At 38.6% G+C, this 21,221-nt stretch overlaps 1 protein-coding gene across 6 annotated transcripts in view; it reads right to left on the reverse strand.

The window, feature by feature from the left end:
• Window positions 1-21,221, reverse strand: part of LOC124264073 (protein FAM13A-like) — a 95,341-nt gene that overhangs the window by 22,734 nt on the left and 51,386 nt on the right. For 5 of the 6 annotated variants that reach the window (XM_046698793.1, XM_046698795.1, XM_046698792.1 and 2 more), the window contains 2 exons: window positions 1,208-1,412; window positions 418-627 (listed from right to left, as the gene is read on the reverse strand). In XM_046698793.1, the coding sequence (XP_046554749.1) occupies window positions 418-627; window positions 1,208-1,412 (415 nt within the window). Of the gene's footprint in view, window positions 1-417; window positions 628-1,207; window positions 1,413-9,468; window positions 9,587-21,221 lie in introns of those variants that run through there. The other variant, XM_046698794.1, reaches the window with a different exon arrangement.

Below are 21,221 nucleotides of genomic sequence, written 5' to 3' on the forward strand. Positions count from 1 at the left end.
GTTCTGCATTATGTCATACCTAATCAAAACCAACTTGAATATAATGGAAATGATTTCATAGAAAATCACTCATCCTACACTGACAGTACAACACTTGTCCTATACTAACAGTACAACTTGACAGCAATCGATGTCTTTTTCATTACGCAAGCGATTTTTATAAATATATTCCGTATACATTTGTTTTAAACTTTTAGCGTATCTAACATTTTAAATGCGTAATTAGTACGCAACAATTATTTTTCAATGCGTAATTGGAAATTTTCTATGCATATTTTACCCGGATACGCAGCTTATCTGGGCCTCTGTCATATCCTAACACGACCACTTGCATCCTATCCCCCTTTTAGTTCCAACCGACCCATCCGAACAAACACACAAGAACAGCAATATCAAAGACAACTATAACAGTGTTACCTTCTTGTATATTCACAAAATCCTGCGTCATGTGCAGAGGTATGACAGTGTCAGGTAGTTCCCGCAGAAACATCTTTAACAAACCAGCCACAGCCATCACATCACAATCTTCCTCAATGTCTGTGTCCCAGTGCTGGTCGAAGGAGTACCGCAGCTTCTCCAGGACACGAGCATTTCCATTGACCCGGAAAATACCCTCCTGGTCCATACCTAAACAGAATAGGAGTCTTTTTGTCCCAGTTGCATAGATCAGTTTGCTAATTGCTTAATGGCTACGGACTGTAAATATTCATGAGTGGACCAAACACTTCAGTGAATCATTTCTTGAGCAAGGTTCCAAGGCTTCAAAAATGCTTACACGCAATCCACCAAGTCACCAAACCCTCTTACAAGCAGCATAGGTTGCTGGGGATAGACTCTAATCTGGAACCCCCACGGGCCATCATGATAGTGTTCCCCTATTTAAAATGTTCCAATATGCTATTACCATCTTACATATCAAACATTCTTCTCCTTGAAATCCTGTACCTCCAAGACATTTTAGCAAGACAGCTGTCATTATGCTGTATCAGTGAGTGAGTTAGTGAGATAAAATTTTACATCGCAACGGTCACAGGTAATTCGCGGACAAGACCCTTGATATTATATTTGTGTACAGATAACACCTAAACTGTCATATCTGGAGATACACATCCCTTTTACACTTGATAATGAAAATTCTAAAACTGAAGACGCCCAAAGCCTCTTTTCTGACCTGAACTATCAGGTGGACAGATAAGACATATCTTACCATATCTGGAGATAAAGTCACATGTCTTCTTCACAATGGAAGGAACAAGACAGTTTGGAGACCTCTTGACGAGAACCTCCAGTGGGGCACCAAATGTCTTGTTGACATTGTTGCTTGGGACCAGCTTTCTCCTGGATGCTGGGCTCAGAAGTTTCTTGACACGATCCATCGGGACACCAGTTGCATCGGGCCCCTTTGGAGTTACCTGCAACATCAACATGGCTATGTGTTAAGTCCGATACAATATTACACACACTAATAATTTTATGCAATATTCACAAGTATTGTGAACGCAAAACAACCAGAAATGGGCATGAAGAAAAAATGCTTTAACAACTAGATTACTCCATCCCCAATGATCAATGTACTGTACACCTATAGCACTGTATTTGATAATACTGATTAAACTCGTTGAAGCTGCTATGAACAGTGTGTTGCGTGTGTCACGTGTGTCACATGTGGGAGGAAAGCCTGAAGTAATGAATGACTCAGTTTAACAACACTGAAAAACATGAGCACGAGTGTGCTGACAACGGTAAAACCAGTATATTTCTGGAGTGATAGTCTACACCGTTCAGAAAGGGTTAGTTGGTAGTTGGAGATCAGTGTACATCCAAGAGCTAGCTCCATCAGTAAATGTAAGCAAAAGATGAAACAGAACAGTCACATTTATGATTCAGCTCACAAGGACAACAATGACAAAGCTTAAAACCTGTGAAAGCATGTATGCTCTAGAACAAACATTGGTGAGAGATAGTAGCTGATATACATTCATGAAGAAACAGGTACATGTGAATGAACATGTAATAGAATATGATGAGTAGAAGCTAGTTGGAACAATTCAACCTGGATGAATATTGCTGTGTATTTAACATAAAAACTATCTTATCTGCTTTTCACTAACACAAATTTCTGCAAGTCATAGCACTGAGGAATGATGCTTTGGCCGTAGATTGAGGTTTAAAAGAGTGATGAAATCAGTCTGAAGTTATATTTTTACTACAGGCAGATTGGCATGACAAAGATAGTGACTTGACAATTTTCTGCTACACTATTGGAATACATGGAATACATCAGACACCCTCAAAGTCGTGGACGTTTTTAACATTCAAACCTTCGTCAAGTACGGCTGCATATGTGACAGATTTACTTTTCATGCAATCATGCAGGAAAAGTGCCATGGCTTTCTGACATTTGAACTTTTGTCATTTAAAGTCAGATAAGAATTGTTATAAAAATCTGATAGATTAACTTTTCATGAAGTGATGCTGGAAAAAATGACCCTCCTTTTAGCCTTTTGAACTATTTTCATTAAACATGAGTCTAACAGACAAATACTGCTTTCAAACTAAACAAACATGGCAGTGCAACATGATAATTATCATAAGCTTTAGTCATCCTAAAGTATTCGAGAATCAACAGCTTGCCTGCTGGGAAATTTGGTTTCCACACATAGTGTCAAGAATGAAATGTTTGCTTTCACTTAACTGTTTGCTTATTTACTTGGTACTGCTAAACACTATGATTATCTTCTGTCAATATTTTGAGGTCACACAACCACTGACTCTAGAGAAACAGCCATACTAGAGAAACAGCCATGTATCATCACTATCAACAGACAGGTCCTTCAACCAACACTGTGTGTCTGGGAGCAGGCTAACACTCTAGGACAATTGTACAACTCGTATAACCAATGATAAGTCTGGGCAGACAGTGGGTAGCTAGGTTGGTCTGGACAGACAGTGGGTAGCTAGGTGGGTCAGGAGAGACAGTGGGTAGTTAGATAGGTCTGGGCAGACAGTGGGTAGCTGGGTGGGTCTGGGAGCAGGTGGGTGGGTCTGGACAGTGGGTAGCTGGGTGGGTCAGGACAGACAGTGGGTAGCTAGGTGGGTCAGGACAGACAGTGGGTAGCTAGGTGGGTCTGGACAGACAGTGGGTAGCTAGGTGGGTCAGGACAGAAAGTGGGTAGCTAGGTGGGTCAGGACAGACAGTGGGTAGCCAGGTGGGTCAGGACAGACAGTGGGTAGCTAGGTGGGTCTGGACAGAGACAGACAGGGTAGCTAGGTGGGTCTGGACAGAGTGTGGATAGCTAGGTAGCTACAGTGGGTCTGGACAGACAGTGGGACAGAAAGTGGGTTAAGTGGGTGACAGTGGGGTGGGTCTGGTCTGGACAAACAGTGGGTACCTAGGTGGGTCAGGACAGACAGAAAGTGGGTAGCTAGGTGGGTCTGGACAGACAGCTGGGGTCAGGACAGAAATTGGGTAGCTAGGTAGGTGGGTCAGGACAGACAGTGGGTTGTGAGGTGGGTCTGGACAGACTGGGGTTTGGACAGACAGTGAGGTGGGTCTGTCTGGACAGTGGGTAGCCAGGGGTTGGACAGATGTGGGTGAGAGATACAAGATAAGCTGCGTGGGTCTGCAGTAAATTAAGCAAATATTTATGTGGACAGAAAACTCAATTACCTATTAAAGTCTATTGCATTCCTATTAAGTCTATTGCATATGCGTACGCTTGAATTTTTGTAAATACTCAATAAATTTGATCTTACATGTGTACACACAAAAATAGATAAAATAGCTGAGGTATATTGAGAGGTTCTATTTCAGCACATGAACTTTGCAACTTGCAGTCTTTCTTATCATTTCTCATATTACAGATCAAATATATATAACAAACGTGTAAACCAACATTTAAACGTTATTATTTTTTACAATTAATGGAAAATGGCAAAATACCGAATTGAGTTTGAGTGAGGCTATGTTCATCACTGTGCTACAATGTAGCTAGTCAACATAAAATACAACAATTAAACTGTCCAACCACCCACCCTTCTCAGTTCATATAACATACTACTTATGTTTCCATATTCAGCTATGAATTTCATGGCTTGACAACCTTCGCATTGCCAAGTAAAGTATGAAAAATATGAATATTCCTCACCATAAAAACTGCTATACTTGCTGTCATTTGTGTGGTCGCAAATTTCAACCATTAGAAAAGATTTGGCATTTGCAGTTACGTTAAGATCAGAAAGTACTCATATGTCTTAAGTCAATCTTAAAATGACAATGCTTTCATCTTAACCACAAAGAACATAAAGAACATAACAGTTTTTTTCTTTTCTAAATGGCCAAGCTGTATTGCAAGTTATTACTGAATTGCACTTCAGTATGCAGAATGAGGTAATGTTTGTAAATGCTTTTAGCAACATTGGAGTGAGTGGGTGAGTGAGTATTACAGCTTTATGATGGCGGTCTGGAAATATATTGAGTCTGGACCAGACAATCAAGTGATCAACAGCATGAGCATTGATCTGCGCAATTGGGAACCGATGACATTCGTCAACCAAGCCAGCGAGCCTGACCACCCAATCCCATTAGTCGCCTCTTACGACAAGCATGGGTTACTGAAGATTCATTCTAACCCTTCACGGGTAAGCAACATTGGAGCAATATCAAAGTGGGGTACAAGGAATTGGCATCACACAATTTACCTTTTTGGTTTTTTGAGTTTTCACGTTGAGAGTCTGAATGCACTAACCTCTAGGCCACCCCAATCTCCAGTAAACAGAGAAAATACTGGCCACACAAATATGTAGTGAGTATGGTTTTCTGCTGTTCTTATCAATATTTAAGTTTCAGCCATTTTACGCATGTGAGGAATCAAACCAGATATACAGTGTGATGAGCAAACACTTTAACCACAAGGCCACCCAATCACCCTGATAAATAAATAATATAAACATTGTATTAAATTTTTTAAAAGTAATAATAAAATCATTACTTGAAAACACAAAACAATGTTTTTTTAAGTATTTCAAAAACAACTGATCTAATATAGACTTTGTCCTTATCTGCCATGGAACCTCAGCAAGTTATATTCCAAATTCTTTAATATAAATGTTAAAATGAACAACACCCTGTACACATCTTAAAACAGAAAACACTTCATCAATCTTCAAATGTCAGGGGCTGTCATCATCATATTTCATTCTTTCAAAAAACCGTCCCCACTATTAAATTGTAGACAAATGAGTGAGTGAGTTTAGTTTTACGCCACACCCAGCAATATTCCAGCTATATGGTGGCGGTCTGGATATAAATGAGTCTGGACCAGACAATCCAGTGATCAACAGCATGAGCATCGATCTGCGCAATTGGGAACTGATGACATGTGTCAACAAAGTCAGCGAGCCTGACCACCTGATCCTGTTAGTCGCCTCTTACGACAAACATAGTCGCCTTTTGTGGCAAGCATGGGATGTGTAGACAAATATGAGATCTATGAGGTTAATAGACCTCATTTTATCAAGGGATAACTGGATGTTAGCTCCAAGCTTTCTACATTTAAGTAACTGTAGAAAAACACATTCACCTTTATCCTACGATAGCTGTTCAGGAGGGGAGCACAGGCCAAAATCTTGTCGGGTATAATGAACTTCATAATGTGGTGGCAGTGATGGAAGCAGTCCAAATGCCAGACTGTGTTTTATATATCCTACTGTTGTTGTTACATAACCACCAACTACTCACTTCTCACCAGACCCACAGCAAGGAAGCCCTCCTTGACATAAGATACACTGCCCGTTAATAACAAGCTCACAATTAACTTCCTACAAGTCTTTTTTTAACTGAAGGGAGTTGAAACAACATCTTGGGAGAGGAAGGCAAGCTCTTGAGGGTGAGTAGGCCTGGAGAAGTTGGGGTCAGATGAAAGGGGCTGAGATGAAGCAAGTGGGTGCCAGAAAGGGGGGGGGATTGGGGGTAGGGCTGAGTTGTAGGGACCATGGGGATGCAGGGGATGGGATGGAGCAAAGAAGGTAAGTACTGTGTATGCTCTCTGAGCTTAATTTGACCAGTGAATAACAATAACTCAAATAGGTTTACCAGGGCTCGATTTAAGAGATGTTAACCCACTTGCACCAGGTGCAACCTAAGATAAAAACCTAGTCACACCAGTCAAATTCCAGTTGCACTGTTTTTATTGCAATATGTAATATCAGAAATATGCTACTGAATTATTTAGATGTTTTATTCAGAAGTTTACCCACACATAAATTGACTTGCACCTGGTGCAAGTTAGACTAACTTGGTTGCACTTTGTAATATTGGGTTGCACCAGTGCAAGTAACAACGCACTAAATCGAGCCCGGTTTACATATTATATGTTTCATAACACACCAGTTCCTCAGCTTCAGTGGTGTCATTTCAGCTTTACAACCTGAATTTCATCAGTCTATTCACAAGACAATTTCTCACAACTCCATCTAAACACCAATTCTCCTATCTCCATAACAAATCACACTTTCTCATAACTAAATTTTAAGGGATCAGATACATCATTTAACCAAAACAACTTTTGAAGGCAGTCTACCTCATGAGTCAATAGTGAACAACAGCTGCCTCAATTTGTCTTTAGGTCACATTTACCTGAATCATGATTATCTGTTCAAACTCTTTATTGTAGGAGAATATATTTATTACTTTTCATATAAACAATATAATCAAGTAATGGATAGGTCAGAAGCTACAGAGGAAAGTGTAAAACACGTACAGAGAAAAACTGATCACTTGTATGATTTTTGTTGTTTGTCTTGGTGCCAATAATAAATATATTTTCTAAGTACTCTCCCACTTAAAGTTACACTGACCAATGAAAATTGTAACTATTACAAAAAAATGACATCTGGTATAAAAATGAAATATTCATAAAGTATTTGAAAAAAGTATATCTGCTGGCCTATCAGACATGGTTTGGTGACTAACCCACATAAATAACCCATTAGCCACAAGACTTTAGTTGTATATGAATAATACAAAGGGAATTCATGTGGACAGATAACATACCCAGGCAGACTGATATATTATTTACATATATCATAAACCCAATAGTAGCAAATGTTAACAGTAACTTAGGAAAACCAGATATAGCAGTCTACACGATCAAACATGCAAAATTGGTTTTACAATTCATTTGCATTTTCCCAACAAAAAACACTTGATGCAGCTCATTTGTAGTCTATGATCCAGACAATAGCTTCATTACCAAGGGTGTGTTGGGAAGGATAAGTGGATTAGCAGAATTAAGGGATTAGTCAGGACGTTAGGAGATTAAGGCTTCCTTTGTCTAATGGGGAGAAGGTTTACAGACTTCTCTTGTACATATATGCCAACATCAAAGGACCAACAGAAGGGGGGATATGTTAAGCCGGTGGATTCACCATATGTTTTTACTTATGGAGGATGGTTCAGTAAATAAACTTAAAATCAAACACTGCCTTTGGCATTCTACACCATTACATGCTTGTTGTTGATATTGAGTGTGTAGGGCTGTCTTTCATGGCAGTACATGTATAAGTATTTCCTGTAACCCTTTTGGCCTTTCACACCACTTGAAGTGATTATTATGTACAAATAATCTTGGACTAAAATTAGATTACCTTTGTACCACATTTAGACATAAGTTTCCATACTATTAATAAATCAGTATCACACAGTTTACTGAAATCATTTGAAATACTTGAATAATAAAAGTAGTATTGCAGGGTCATTTGTCACATATTTAGTTTAAAATATATCATCAAAATTGGGAAGCTATGATCTCTTAATTAAATACTGAAAATATACAGGGTTCTTTCATTTTACACAATAAGCAGAGTTTTCGATATATTTTTTATTTTGAAGTTAGTTTGAAGTTAGATTTCCTTAGTGAATTTACTGCACCAGTCATGACTTGTATCAAACACGTTTGCGAGTATTTTGAGGAAATTATGGCATTAAAATGTGCAGGAAAAATGTGTCATATAAACCCTGTAAGTTCACAGAATACATGTCAATATTTGGGAAGAATATCAGTTATTGCATCAGTCTAATCTTGTACTGAAATTTTGAAATTTTCCTTTTCTAATATTATTTTGTTCATTCTATTATATAGAGTAATTTGTGACTTAATGAAGTACATATACCATATTTCACATAAATATCTACTCAATACACATGGTAACTCACATATATTCATTGCATGAAAAATTATACATGGGCACTGAACTAATAGACAATAGACAATATATTAGAAATGGTCTTAAACAACAAGTTGTGGAATGCAAAAACCTAACATTTAGCTTCCTGGAGCACTTGGCAGACAATTCGATATTTCCACGTTCCATTACAAGCCGGTCTTGCTATCTGCTATCACACAGAGACACATGGATAGATAACAGGCCTCTGGAAATACACCTAAAATCTATTCAGAGTGCAGCCAGTTTCTTCTTAGATATCCTTGAAATGACAAGGAAAAATTCGGTGAAGGTATTCTAAGGTCGGGTCACTTCTACGCAGGCAAAATGCAACTGTTTGGAGGAGAACTGCAGTTGTTGCAGGTGATTATGTGCACCAAGCCACGTGCATAAATACTGCACATGCTGTTTTCCTATGAACTAGTGTTTAAGGGTATTTATATAGGTCTGCCCGTTTCTAAACAACAAGCAAACAGGTCTTGCAAGAAGATACTTCGATAAGTCAGTGCGACATAGGCTGATTCCATGACTGAATGGAATACATGGATGGGTGATAAAACAAAAATAAGATAACATAATAGATGGGAGATACAAAAATATGTATACAATCATGGATTGGTGGTGAAACTGATTTGAAACAGAGTACAAGCAATAGTTTTTGTGTTAATTTATCAACTTTTCTTACCTCACAGAAATACACTTAAATCAGATCCTGTTCAAAGGACAAATGGAATCAAATTGATGGAAATGAAAAATACAATTCCAGGAAGATTAAAGGTCAGGAAAGGAGATATGCAAAGACTGAATGGGTTTTGATGGAAACAGGAAAAAAACACATGGACTGGCAAGAAAGATAAAAGCACACCCTGCTCTACATGCCTAATGTGTTGATGTATGCAACTTGAGGCAATGCATTCTGAAGGACACTCACATAAGCCAGAAATAAATTTGAAGGAGGCAAGTAACCCGATAGCTGGGCAGTATGAGGTTTTGTTTTGAATTCTGTAAATACGCTGACAATTCTGGCAACATTTCCCACACTCTGAATAGATCTCCGTGATTACAGACAATTAAACTCAAGGAAACGTCTTCATAATGTATGTGTATATTTTTTATATTGTTTCAACAAAGGATGTTTTGTCGGAGCCATCTGAATATAAATATCTTAACTTTCCTACATGTCTAGCTTGAAGATATATGTCAAGCTGACACTCACACACACAATTATAGGCACAGCTTTCTCACCTGAAACTTTTGGAGTAATCTCATTAGTATCTCCACAAAACCAGCGTGTTGTCCATCTACTGGTAAGGTTTCCTGTTCTTAGAGCAGTGTAATCTCTTTACCAAACCACTGAACTGCGTATCCCTTCTAAACTTCCTGAAGCACCCAACTACAACCACATTCTGCTCACATCAAAACAATGGCAACGCCCACTCCATGCTAATTGAGGTCAAACTTTTTCTCAATTGTCTGTAAGCACTGTAAACAATACAGTTAACAGAATTAGCACGGCTGAAGTAAGGCTTTGATGCCCCATTAGCCAGGCATTCATTATGCTCGTTAAGGGAAAGTTGCCCACCAGCCAGGATCATCTTAGCCGGAACTCAGACTGACTGCATATCAGTCTGTTCATATATAAATTAATAATTATGGTCATATACTCTTGTATCAATATGATCAATATCAGAATGTCTGATTGCAAATCATTATTCATGGGAATATGTTCTGAAACTTGATTAAAGAAAAGCTGAACCTTTGAAGACCATTACTTTGATAATAATGAACTGATAAACAAATCTGCCTCATCTTTCTGTTGTCTTACCCCACCCAAAATATTAGTGTTAAAAGATATATATATAGATATATATATATACACACACCCACCAAGATATATTCCTTTCCTATCTCAAACTACACTCCTTCTCCTCACCCTGCTTTTCCATTTTTTCTCCCCTCCCAGCCCAGTCCCTCTCCCACAACTACAGGTGCCCCAATGAATGGCACATTCCTCCTTCACACCTCCAGTTAACTGAATGACCTTCAGAGGTATTCCGTGGCAAGGTGATGGGGAGGAAGAACAGTGGAGGTGTTGGGAGAGGAACCCCCACAGATGCTGTAAGAAGATATGTAGATGAGAGTGGGGCAGGGAGTACACCCAGGGTCGTGATGATTAGGGAATAGTTAGGGATGTTGCTTGAGACAACAGGCATGAACTTGATATTCTCAATTATTATATCGTTTACTGCCGGACTATTCTATTACTACCAATATTGAAGTTTAAGGATATTTTGTACAAGTCATTTAATATTGTAAAATTAAATCCAAACTGATGGAGATGCATGACTTGAGATGATATGAGAGATGTAGGTGAAGAAGCTCTTCTACAATAAACCCCATGAGACAGGTGAGGTGAGGTGAAATTGGGTTTAATGTCGTACTTGAGAATATTTCGCTCATATGACAACTTGCATGCATGCGTGTGTATGTGTATGTGTGGCTGCTTGTACTAGCCCAGACTTAAGCTGGTATTATAGTGCTAGCTCACTGAGATACCATACCACAGTGAAGCATGAATACCCCACTCAGACACATTATACTGACTCCGAGCCGACCAGTCCTTGTTGTACCCATTAATGCCGAGCGCCAGGCAGGGACCAACTAGTACCATATTTTAACGTCTTTTGGTATGACGCGGTTGGGGATCGAACCCTCAACCTTCCGCTCTCCTGGCGGACGCTCTAACCACTACACCATGGAGGCGGTCACCATGAGACAGAGTGGTGCAGGAAGATTGGTGTGGCTTAGAGACTTGGGTGTTGGAAAGGAGAGACCCAGAAGACAGAGGTGCAGGTCTACTGCAGGCAAGTTATGGTGTGCAGGCAGAGAATGGGGAAGAAGGCACCTAGGAGACTGAGTGCAGGTTTACTGCAGGCAAGTTATGGTGTGCAGGCAGAGAATGGGGAAGAAGGCACCTAGGAGACTGAGTGCAGGGAATATGCTGAGGATTAGTGTGCAGGTACTAGTATATTGTGAACAGAAAGAAACACGAAGGAACATGGTTGTAATGTCAAATTGTCTGTACTGCAGGTATCAAATCATCACACTAGGATTAACTCTGATCAGAAACGGAAAATTTCTAAATTTGTTCATACTTCATCCCAACTCAAGAAAAGTAGTTACCTGCCATTATATAGTGTATGAGAAAAACTGCCCTGAGCGTCCTGACGTTTGCATTAAGGATACACAGCATGCTTTGGTTCAACTGATATTTTGAGACAAAACATACTTATTCACAGACCTGATATGTTGTCTCAGATGTGGTGTGTTACATTCAACATTCATCACCCCACCGATCTTACCCCTTAATCCTTAATTTTGAACAGACCAAGACATTATCGTCTCTAACACATGTACCTTAATCAATAAAATCAATGCTTAATAAATAACACAACTACATCAATTTGGTGCTAAAGCCTTGATCATTACACCAGAAGATGGGAACTGCCATTTGTTTTCACATTTAATGTGTAACTGCAAAGCCATACGGCATCAACTTTGAAATATATGTCCCAGAAAATGCTCTGTTGAGTGATCTGTTAATTAACTTTTAGTATAGACAGACATTAGAACAGTTCTTCACCTACCACATTAATCAACATGTCATCATCATCAACATGTAATCTAAAAAGCCCTTAAATTATTAGAAGCTCTAATAGCAAAACCATACCATTTCGAAAATTGAAATCAATCAACAATTTATTGAGCCCATACATTACTCCTTACATTCAAAGGAAATTCAAGAAAAAGTACCTTAAAAAGCCATAATTCATGAGGATTATTCAAAATTTCACAGAATAGACTTGAGTATAATATGCAAACATTTCAGAACCAACAGCTGCTCCACATGTAAAACCTTGAACGCTACCATGATCAATGTTCCAGCAGCCACTCTACAAGTCCTGGACCACTTCCTTCTACAAGCTGTTGTGACTGCCAAGCTCCAGCCTTGACAAGTGCAAGTCTCTACACTCAAGTAGTCCATATAAGACCAGGATAAATATGTAACAATGCGCTCTGAACGGACTAACACACATCAAAGGAGCATCAGCTACATAAATAGCTCTGTCTAATGGTATCTCTTGGAACCTTGTGACAGTTTATGGAGGCAGGGAGCCTCACTGAGTCGGGCATCTTGGTTAAAATAGGAGTGATTATTTCTGATGATTAATTTGCTGCCCTTCAAAAGACGTCTATCTGATCAAAGTTATGAATGGCAGTGTGAGCAGGCTCTGCAGCACAGCTCAGGAGGGCATTTGTGATTTTCTGGCTCGCATCAACAGTGGAAAACACATGGCACAAATAGTTTGCTCACTGGCAGATCAAGACAAAATTTAGACAATTCTTACCTTTTGATTGAAAGTGTTTTGCTTGTTGCTTAATACCACACTCAGCAATATTCCAGCTATATGGCGGCAGTCTGTAAACAATCAAGTCTGGACTGATCCAGTGATCAACAACATGAGCATCTATCTACACAACTGGGATATGATGACATGTGTCAACCAAGTCAGCAAGTCTGACCAGACAATCTTGTTTCCCCCTACTACAAGCATGGGTTGTGATGACCAATTCAAACCCATATATTCACGGGTAGAATGAAAGTGTACCAAAACTTACAAACATCACACTCAACAATATTCCAGCCAAATGACAGACTCAAGACTGGACCTGTCAATCCAGTGTTTGATATTATAACCAGCGACCCTTCTGATCTGAGTACAAAAAACATGAAAATCTGCTGAGTCAGCTTAGTTGCTAAAGGACCAATACAGATAGAATGACGGGGTAGATAAGCATTACCTACTGTGCTATGTGTATTAAGGAGCCTTAGCTGCCATATAGTAATTATCAGGTAAAAGTGCAAGTCATTCTGGCTGCATTCAGTCTTCTTGGAGATAAAGCAATTTTAAATTGATTAAAGTTTTGGAAGTCACGAACATACCTACCCTGAATTCAGGTACCAGTAAGTCTATATTTAATGTTTTACTATGAACAACACAACACAACACAACATTTGATTCATGGGTTGACAAACAGGCAGGCCAACTCTGCAACTGCTGCGTCCTTCAATCTTGGTCACCACCTACATAGTTCTACTGACCCAGATAACATGCAAGGTCAAATACGAATTTACTTCGCATCCGAGTTGCACTTATGTAGCGATGGGATGTGCATGTCTCTTAAACTGGTTTGCAAGTGTGCCAGTATTATAGTGCTATCTAGCCCACTGCCATACATGCTGCAGTTCAACATGGATATTCACTCGGATATATACTGACTCAGAGCTGCCCAGTCCTTGTTTTAAAACCTTGGTGCCACGTAAGTGTAACCAGACATTCAATAATTCAAATTTTTGGGCATGGTGGAGCCAAGGACTGAACCACCAACCTTCCGCCCTCTAGGCAGACGCTCCATCAACTACGCCACAGAAGTTGTCGAATGGATGGTGCTATTAGAAGGGATAAGGCATTGACCTGAAAACTAGTTTTACAAAGCATTGAGGTTAGATTTAGGGCTGGAAAAACAACTGAATCTATTTAAATTTCTGACATAAATAAATAATGTTGTCTAGCTCTTTTTCCTTTTACATATTTTGAAATGTGTGAACATGAGACATATACTCTTAATGATGCCAAAAATGTCTATCACAGATATGAAACTGGAATGTCTAGTACATTATTACCCACGTGGTCAACGTATGGGTAGTTGCATACTAATCTCGTACGTCACACGAGTGTCGTATCGCGTTGACCTGTGTCGTAACGACTTGACCTGAGATTATAACGATTTGACTGGATAACCGATGACCTCTCCATTAGGTCACATCCTGACGTAACTATTTTTTCATTCTTAACAAACACGTGAATTCATTCATTCTAGAACTTAAATGCATTGTGGGAAAGTAAACATTGCGAACGTTGCCGTGTCGCTGTTTAATTGTGAGTCGAACTTAGACATTATATCCGTCGAAAAACACAAACGCAATGTTTCCACCTGTGATGTTAGCCGAATGAAGCAACTGCAAACCAAGAAACGGGGTGCTACGGACAACTGACATGCATCGTGATGTCGGTTACCAACGCAGTGACGTCATTACAGTGTGACGTCATGCAAATATTGTACTACATTACAAAACTCTTCCGCAACCTCTTTATGAAACCCGGTTTCGGTTTGAAACCCAAAAATTAAAAAAATACGCTATTTTGTCAATTTAATGCACGTAAGAAGTGGGTAATAAATAAAATACCACACTCGGTCTCATTACATACCAATTATCTGAAACTTCGTGACCTTCCTATGTTATCTGAAGGACACTCGGTCAGATACCATAGGAAGGACACTCATTTCGTATAATTCGTATGTAATGAGACCTCGTGTAGTATTCTCTATTTATCATACAAGCTGGTTGAAATCAAACTTGGAAATCATATTTCATTTGGTACCAGGCATGTAGGGCAGTATAGTTTTAATCATTAAAGCTTGTTGTTGACATAGAATTTAGAGTGTAGACAATTCACCCTAAAACAAACTGGGATGACATACACTTGAGTACTCAGTCCACAAACAGCAGGGAAAGAAAAGCACAATTTAAAAATAATTACAAACTGACTATCAGTGACTTGCTTGTTATGTTGAAAGATAACATTAAGTCTTCAGAAAAACAATTACAGACACAATTGTTTATCAGTTGACACACTCTGCACACCTAAGTCATCCTAGTTGTTCTGGAATGTGTAATGATCTTTGGTAACAGATTACACACTGTTGGGTGTAAGTTATTTTTAAAGATATGTGTACACACACACACACACACGGAAATGAATAAGGTAACACATGAAAGTACAAGTGTTCCTTTATTCGTTTCCAGGTTTCTTCACAAGGTATGTATTGCACTGTGTGTGAAATTCTGGAATAAATAAAGGAACACTTGTACTTTCATGTGTTCCCTTAGTCGTTTCTTTGAGTATATACTACCTAAATATGTGAGTTTAATTTTTTGCAGCTTTTAGCAATATTCAAGGAATATCATGGCGAGGGACACCAGCAATGGGTTTCACACGTTGCACCAATGTGCCCGGAATCAAACCCAGATCTTTGGTGTGACGAGCAAATAGTTTAAACACTTGGCTACTCCATGGCCCCTACATTAATGTTAGAGAAATTGTTATCAAAACATTTCAAGACATCACGTTTTGCCAGCTTCTGAAGGCCTAGCTAAGACTGTTTCTACAGAAATTGCCTGGATATGTAATCAAATGTCTCAATTTTCCCTCATCTGAAAATAAAGAGGCAAAGTCATGTATGTCCCGTGAGTCATGAGTCCCCAATAAACAGAGGGATATCCAAGACCTGTGCTGTTCTGTGTTTCAACTGGTTGAAAAGAGACCATTCAATAATATAATGACTACAGCAATCACATAACATTGATGGCTATCTGACCAAAACGTCTGAGCGAGTTTGGTTTTATGCAGCTTTTAGCAATATTCCAGCAACATCACGGCTGGGGACACCAGAAATGGGCTTCACACATTGTACCCATGTGGGGAATCGAACCCGGGTCTTCGGCGTGACGAACAAACGCTTTACCCACTTGGCTACCCCACCGCCTCCCCAAAATGTCAGAAGAGGTTGTGAACACATGTGCAATTCTAGTGGCTAATGCAGACCTAAATATATTCTCCTTTCATTAGTCCTGAACCATGACAGCGGAATATATACATAACATATTTTTTATTTAAAACCTAGGCAAGTCATGATCAAACTCAAACCAATATTATGAACGATTTGAAGTGGAAAGATCTTTTGAAAAAATTATATCATGATTATTTTTCAGAAACCTTTTTGTAGGCTCAGAGGACATTAATGAAACTAAATGTTGTTACAGGCTTCTCAGTTTGTGATTGCTGGGAACCTCCAATCAGTACTATCACAGCTTTATGACGGAGGCCAACCTTGTGTCAACTAGCCATATCAGTGGTGACAGTATAAGTAAACATTCTATTCATGTAGGATACAATCACACACCATCAGACAGACAGGTAACGCATTTACACAACATGGTCCTCATTTCTGTAGACTCTCCAGCAATGATACTACCAATTCTGCCTTGGTGAGGCTAAATATAAGACTGACTGAGTTTGGTTTTACTCCGCTTTTAGTAATATTCCAGCAACATCACGGCGGGGGACACCAGAAATGGGCTTCACACATTGTGCCCATGTGGGGCTTCGAACCCGGGTCTTCGGCGTGACAAGCAAACACTTTAACCATTAGGCTACCCCACCGCCCCGCTAAATATAAGAACATTAAACTATGTCCATATAGTGATAACATCAAGATCTGCTGTGACATTCAAATACAGTACTGTATTTGTTTTGATTTAAAACATCGGCTCTTATTTCCTTCTGATAGTCTTTACCTTCACGATAACATTCAGGAGGATTCTGTGGAAGAAAACTCCCAAAAGTTTACTAGAGTCCAAGCATTTAGTTGAGACCACCAACACTTTCTTTTAAGCCTGGGTTCTATTGCAGATAATTCTGTAACCATAATTCACTTGTCATTCTAAGCATGCAATTTAACAACAGAATCATGATGTGGTTGATTCCTTTGGCTAAATTCCTAAAGAACAATCACCATATTCTTATGACTTCACCAGTTAGCTACATAAAAGTAATAAATTCCTTCATCATTCTAAGAAACTTGCTTTAGCTTGTAGGCTCAAGACAGAGAACTGTAGACTTAATCTTATAAAGTGCTGGGTCACAAGTACCAAAAAGAACAACAAAAACTGAAAAATTTGGCAAAACAGTTGTCTTGGACATCACAACATATGTATTAAATAATGAATGGGTTTGGTTTAACGCCACTTGGAGCAGCAGTATTTCAGTCAAATCAATTGGTTTGTCAGGTCAGGTGAGCAGAAAGTCTGAATCCTGCAGGTCTTAAAGGAGAATACGAGTGAATTGCAATAATTTGCTGGGTGAAAGATAAAGTCATCAGAAACATATTCCCAAATTTTCAATTAAAAATTATGTATAATTACGTTTTAATCGCGAAAAACAGTTTCTGTAAATCTCAGCTTCGGCCATTATGCATATTTCGCTGGAACCCACGTGACCTTTCCGCTCGTGACGTCAAATGTGCCTGGTGTCTGCCATATTGCCAAAGACCAAGAGCTACAGTAGTACAAATCGTGTTGTTTCTGTCGTTTTTGTAAATGGTACGATGTTGTACTCTGTTGCCTGGGGATGCACGGAATCATCGAACAATGGAAATCCACCATTTCTTCCGTTTTCCAAGTAAAGAGACATTAGGCAGGAGAAATGGTCCGATCATTCCGAGTCGGACGCATATGAAAGAGACAAGCACACATGGGGCATACAAATCCCAAAGCTAGGCTAAAGAAGGTAGAATTGCCCACGAGATTCATTTATACTCCATCATTCCCTGTTACAGCTTACTGTCTGTGGTATTTTTAACATAAATTAAATCAAGTATGATTGCCATTTGAATTGCCCCCGCTTCAAATTGCCCCAGCAAATTTGGTCAAATTGCCCTGGAGTTTTGGTCAAATTGCCCCAGGGGTGTAGTTAAAATAACCAAATTTATTTTAAATGATTAATTATAGGCCATAAATGCATAGTTTTTTCAACTTTGATATTATGTTCTTCACATAAAAGTATATACATAGTTATGAGTTTACTGATGGAACATTTATCAGAAATATAACTTCTTAATAACTTTTATATGAAGAACATAAACTATGCATTTACATATATTTAATCATTTTAAATAAATTTGACCAAATAAGAATGAATGACCAAATTTGCTGGGGCATTTTGTAGCTGGGGCAGTTCCACTGGTACCCATGAGATAGATATCAAAATCAGTAAGAGATTTCACATGAGCTTTAAAATGTTTCGCTGTGACGTTCTTTTCGGTTTGGAGCCCTAAATGCTGCAGACTACCCGAAACATTGCCGAATACAACTGCAAATCATGAAGAACTTGTTGCTTTCATTGTTTTCCATTTGGTCCAATTATGCACGTCGGCATCAGACTCGCTATTTGTCAGTAGTGTGTGCCGTGAAAGTTGTTCTGTGTTCACATTGGCTGACAAGATGCCATTCTAAGGCTATGGCCGAGTACCATAACTATTTCCATAACCAAACACTGGGGAAACATACATTGTCCTGACAAGTATTTTATAATTCACCATTTTCCGGGGAATAACTTATCTGCATCGCGAATATTATCTCTGCTCGACAAGGCTGGGATTTTGTGTGGAGACTTGGAGAACTAGGATCCTATTTTTTTTTTTTCAACAAAATAACTCCAGTGTAATTTTTGTAGCAGATAATTTCTATTTCTCCCCGTCTGAAGCATAATTATTGTGTTTTTAAATCCCAGACACCCTACAGTCACCCATTTGACACAAAAGGAACTGCAATCACATTGCAAAAAATATAATTCTTAGGGACTGGTCATGTACTTATAAGGGTGGGTTTGCTGGTTGGAACTGTATCACATTTTGCTGTCAAATAGTATTCTTGTTAAATGATATGGTATATTTTAAAATTTATTTTGAACTCAAGCGGTGCCTTCATTTCGCTTGATTCTTCTTCTTCATCTTCACTGGAAGATTGTCTCGCAAGATGTAAAATCGAATCGTATTGATACGGTCTAACATCCATTTCAGAAATGACATCAGGAACACTTTTTTACTGCTTCAGAATCCATGGACACTCTTAAGTTGTGAGGTAAAATCAAAGAGGTAGCCATCAGTAACGCACATATGACGTCATGTCACATGATACCCCCTCTGCTCATTAACTGTCGGGTGTTTCCGTAAAAGGCGGAAATACGAGTACGTTTTTTGTGTTTTTATTGCTATTTTACCGGTACAAACTTTTCGTTCAATTGTAATTACAGAAGGTGACTTTTAGAATATCCTTTACAATATATCAAAAGTTTTGTTTTCGTTCGGGATTCTCCTTTAAGCAATTACTACTTTGGTGAAACCCACAAGCATGCATATGGTGCGGACATTCTCAGGTTTCTGGTAATCCAAGGGGACACAACTCTGCTCAGATAATATAGGCTCCCATTCGAAGGTATGTAGTTCAACAAACAAACATAATTAGTAAAACGTAAACCTTGAGGCTCAGCATCAAGCACTGTGTTAGTTAAACAGTTTGACAGAAATACACAATAATCAATGACAGATTGTTTATTATTTGTGATCACAAATACAAGCCTGACAATTTCTGAAGCAATGAAGGAAATACCTGTGTTGGAAAATATATCAGATATAAACTCATGCAAAATTATATAACAGCAATGGTATGGAATAGCTGGTAGCATGCATCTATTATAACCACATGCTGTCTCATCAATGGAGAGACACCTGTACATAGCTTAACTGCTATGAATAATAGCATCACACTGGCTATCATAATGGTTTCTCTAATTACTTTTGTAATGATAAGCAGTCATTCTTGAACTAAATTCTGCATGTATGACAGCAACATTTTACAACAGAAACTGCATGCAAAAAAGTTTTTTCTCAGAAGCTATACACAAACAAAAGCAAATCATTTAAATGAAAATGAAATTTAACAAACAAAAGTAAATAAGCAATACTGGCAACAACTGTTTGCAAGAATAAATTTAACAAAATCTTCTAAGTAACTACCATCAAGCTCTGAACCAAGCATCATGCATCATGCCATACAACATCAGGCAACAGTTGGCACATGGAGCATTGGTTAACAAGTAGAACTGGAACAGACTGGGGATGGTGGTGGCAGAGATCTACATGCATGCTATACAAATATATCTAAATCCTCTCCGATTAGGTATTTTGTATTTTGTTAGAGAGCCTACTTTTTCAGCAATGCAGAAATGTTATTATACTGGTTTGAGTTAAGACATATATCTGCATGTTATTACCGTGAATAGCTGGGTCTCAAAGATAAAAATAGGTAAGAGTATTTTTGTGGAAAACAAATAGACGTACTGCAAATTAATAAAAGATTTCAATAAAAGATTGTTTGGATTTGGTTTGAGAAGAAGCAGAATCCAGTTACAATCATAGAAGAGACTGGGAAGCTTCTGTGTGTATATAAAATTATACCTAAATATAGTTTGAGGAACTTCACAAAACACAGGGTGTCTTATGAGTAATTACATTCTCCCAAGAGACATAGGCTTCATTATGCAGCATGTCATCACACCATGACTGAAACAGTACAGATGCCCAGAGAGCATATATTTCCAGGTTTGAGATAGATGAACTGACCATACATTCTGGTGAGTTAGTGAGTAAGTAGGGGGTTAAATCCCATCACTACTAGGCAAGAAATACCAGGAATGGTCCACAAACAACGTACCATCAGGAAAACCATGTTTTACCCACTTGGCTAGCCTCCATCTTACAAGGTGGTTTGGAGCACGTGGTGCTTCAAGACAATACCTGAAGTTTGCTTTATTGAAGCTGTCTGCGAAACATGTAAAAGTCCAAACATCTTTTGGTGCAAATTTGTAAAGAATATATGACAGACAGCATATTCACCTAACATGAATTCAAATTCTAACAGAACTTCTTCAAATAGACAAACATTAAAGGTTTCCATGTCAACAAAGACATTTCTCTAAGCCATTTTGGATTCAGGAATTTTCAACATCATGAAACAGCTCAGTGTGGATATGACGAGTTTCTCCCTCGTCAATGACACTGTATGAGTTTAGTATGTGGCCATACAGATAGTCAAATAACTAGATCACATATCTGAGGGTAAGTTGACTGTCTAAACTTGTAACACAAACAAAACACCCACCTGTACAAGCAAGCAAGATGGTGGAACCACACTAGCTACAAGAAAACAAATATTTGTTGATTTCAAATCAACTTATTTCATACCAGAATGTCCC

Source organism: Haliotis rubra, unplaced genomic scaffold (assembly GCF_003918875.1).
Source record: "Haliotis rubra isolate DU_JTF1 unplaced genomic scaffold, ASM391887v1 Scf907, whole genome shotgun sequence".
In the NCBI taxonomy this organism is placed as follows: domain Eukaryota; kingdom Metazoa; phylum Mollusca; class Gastropoda; order Lepetellida; family Haliotidae; genus Haliotis; species Haliotis rubra.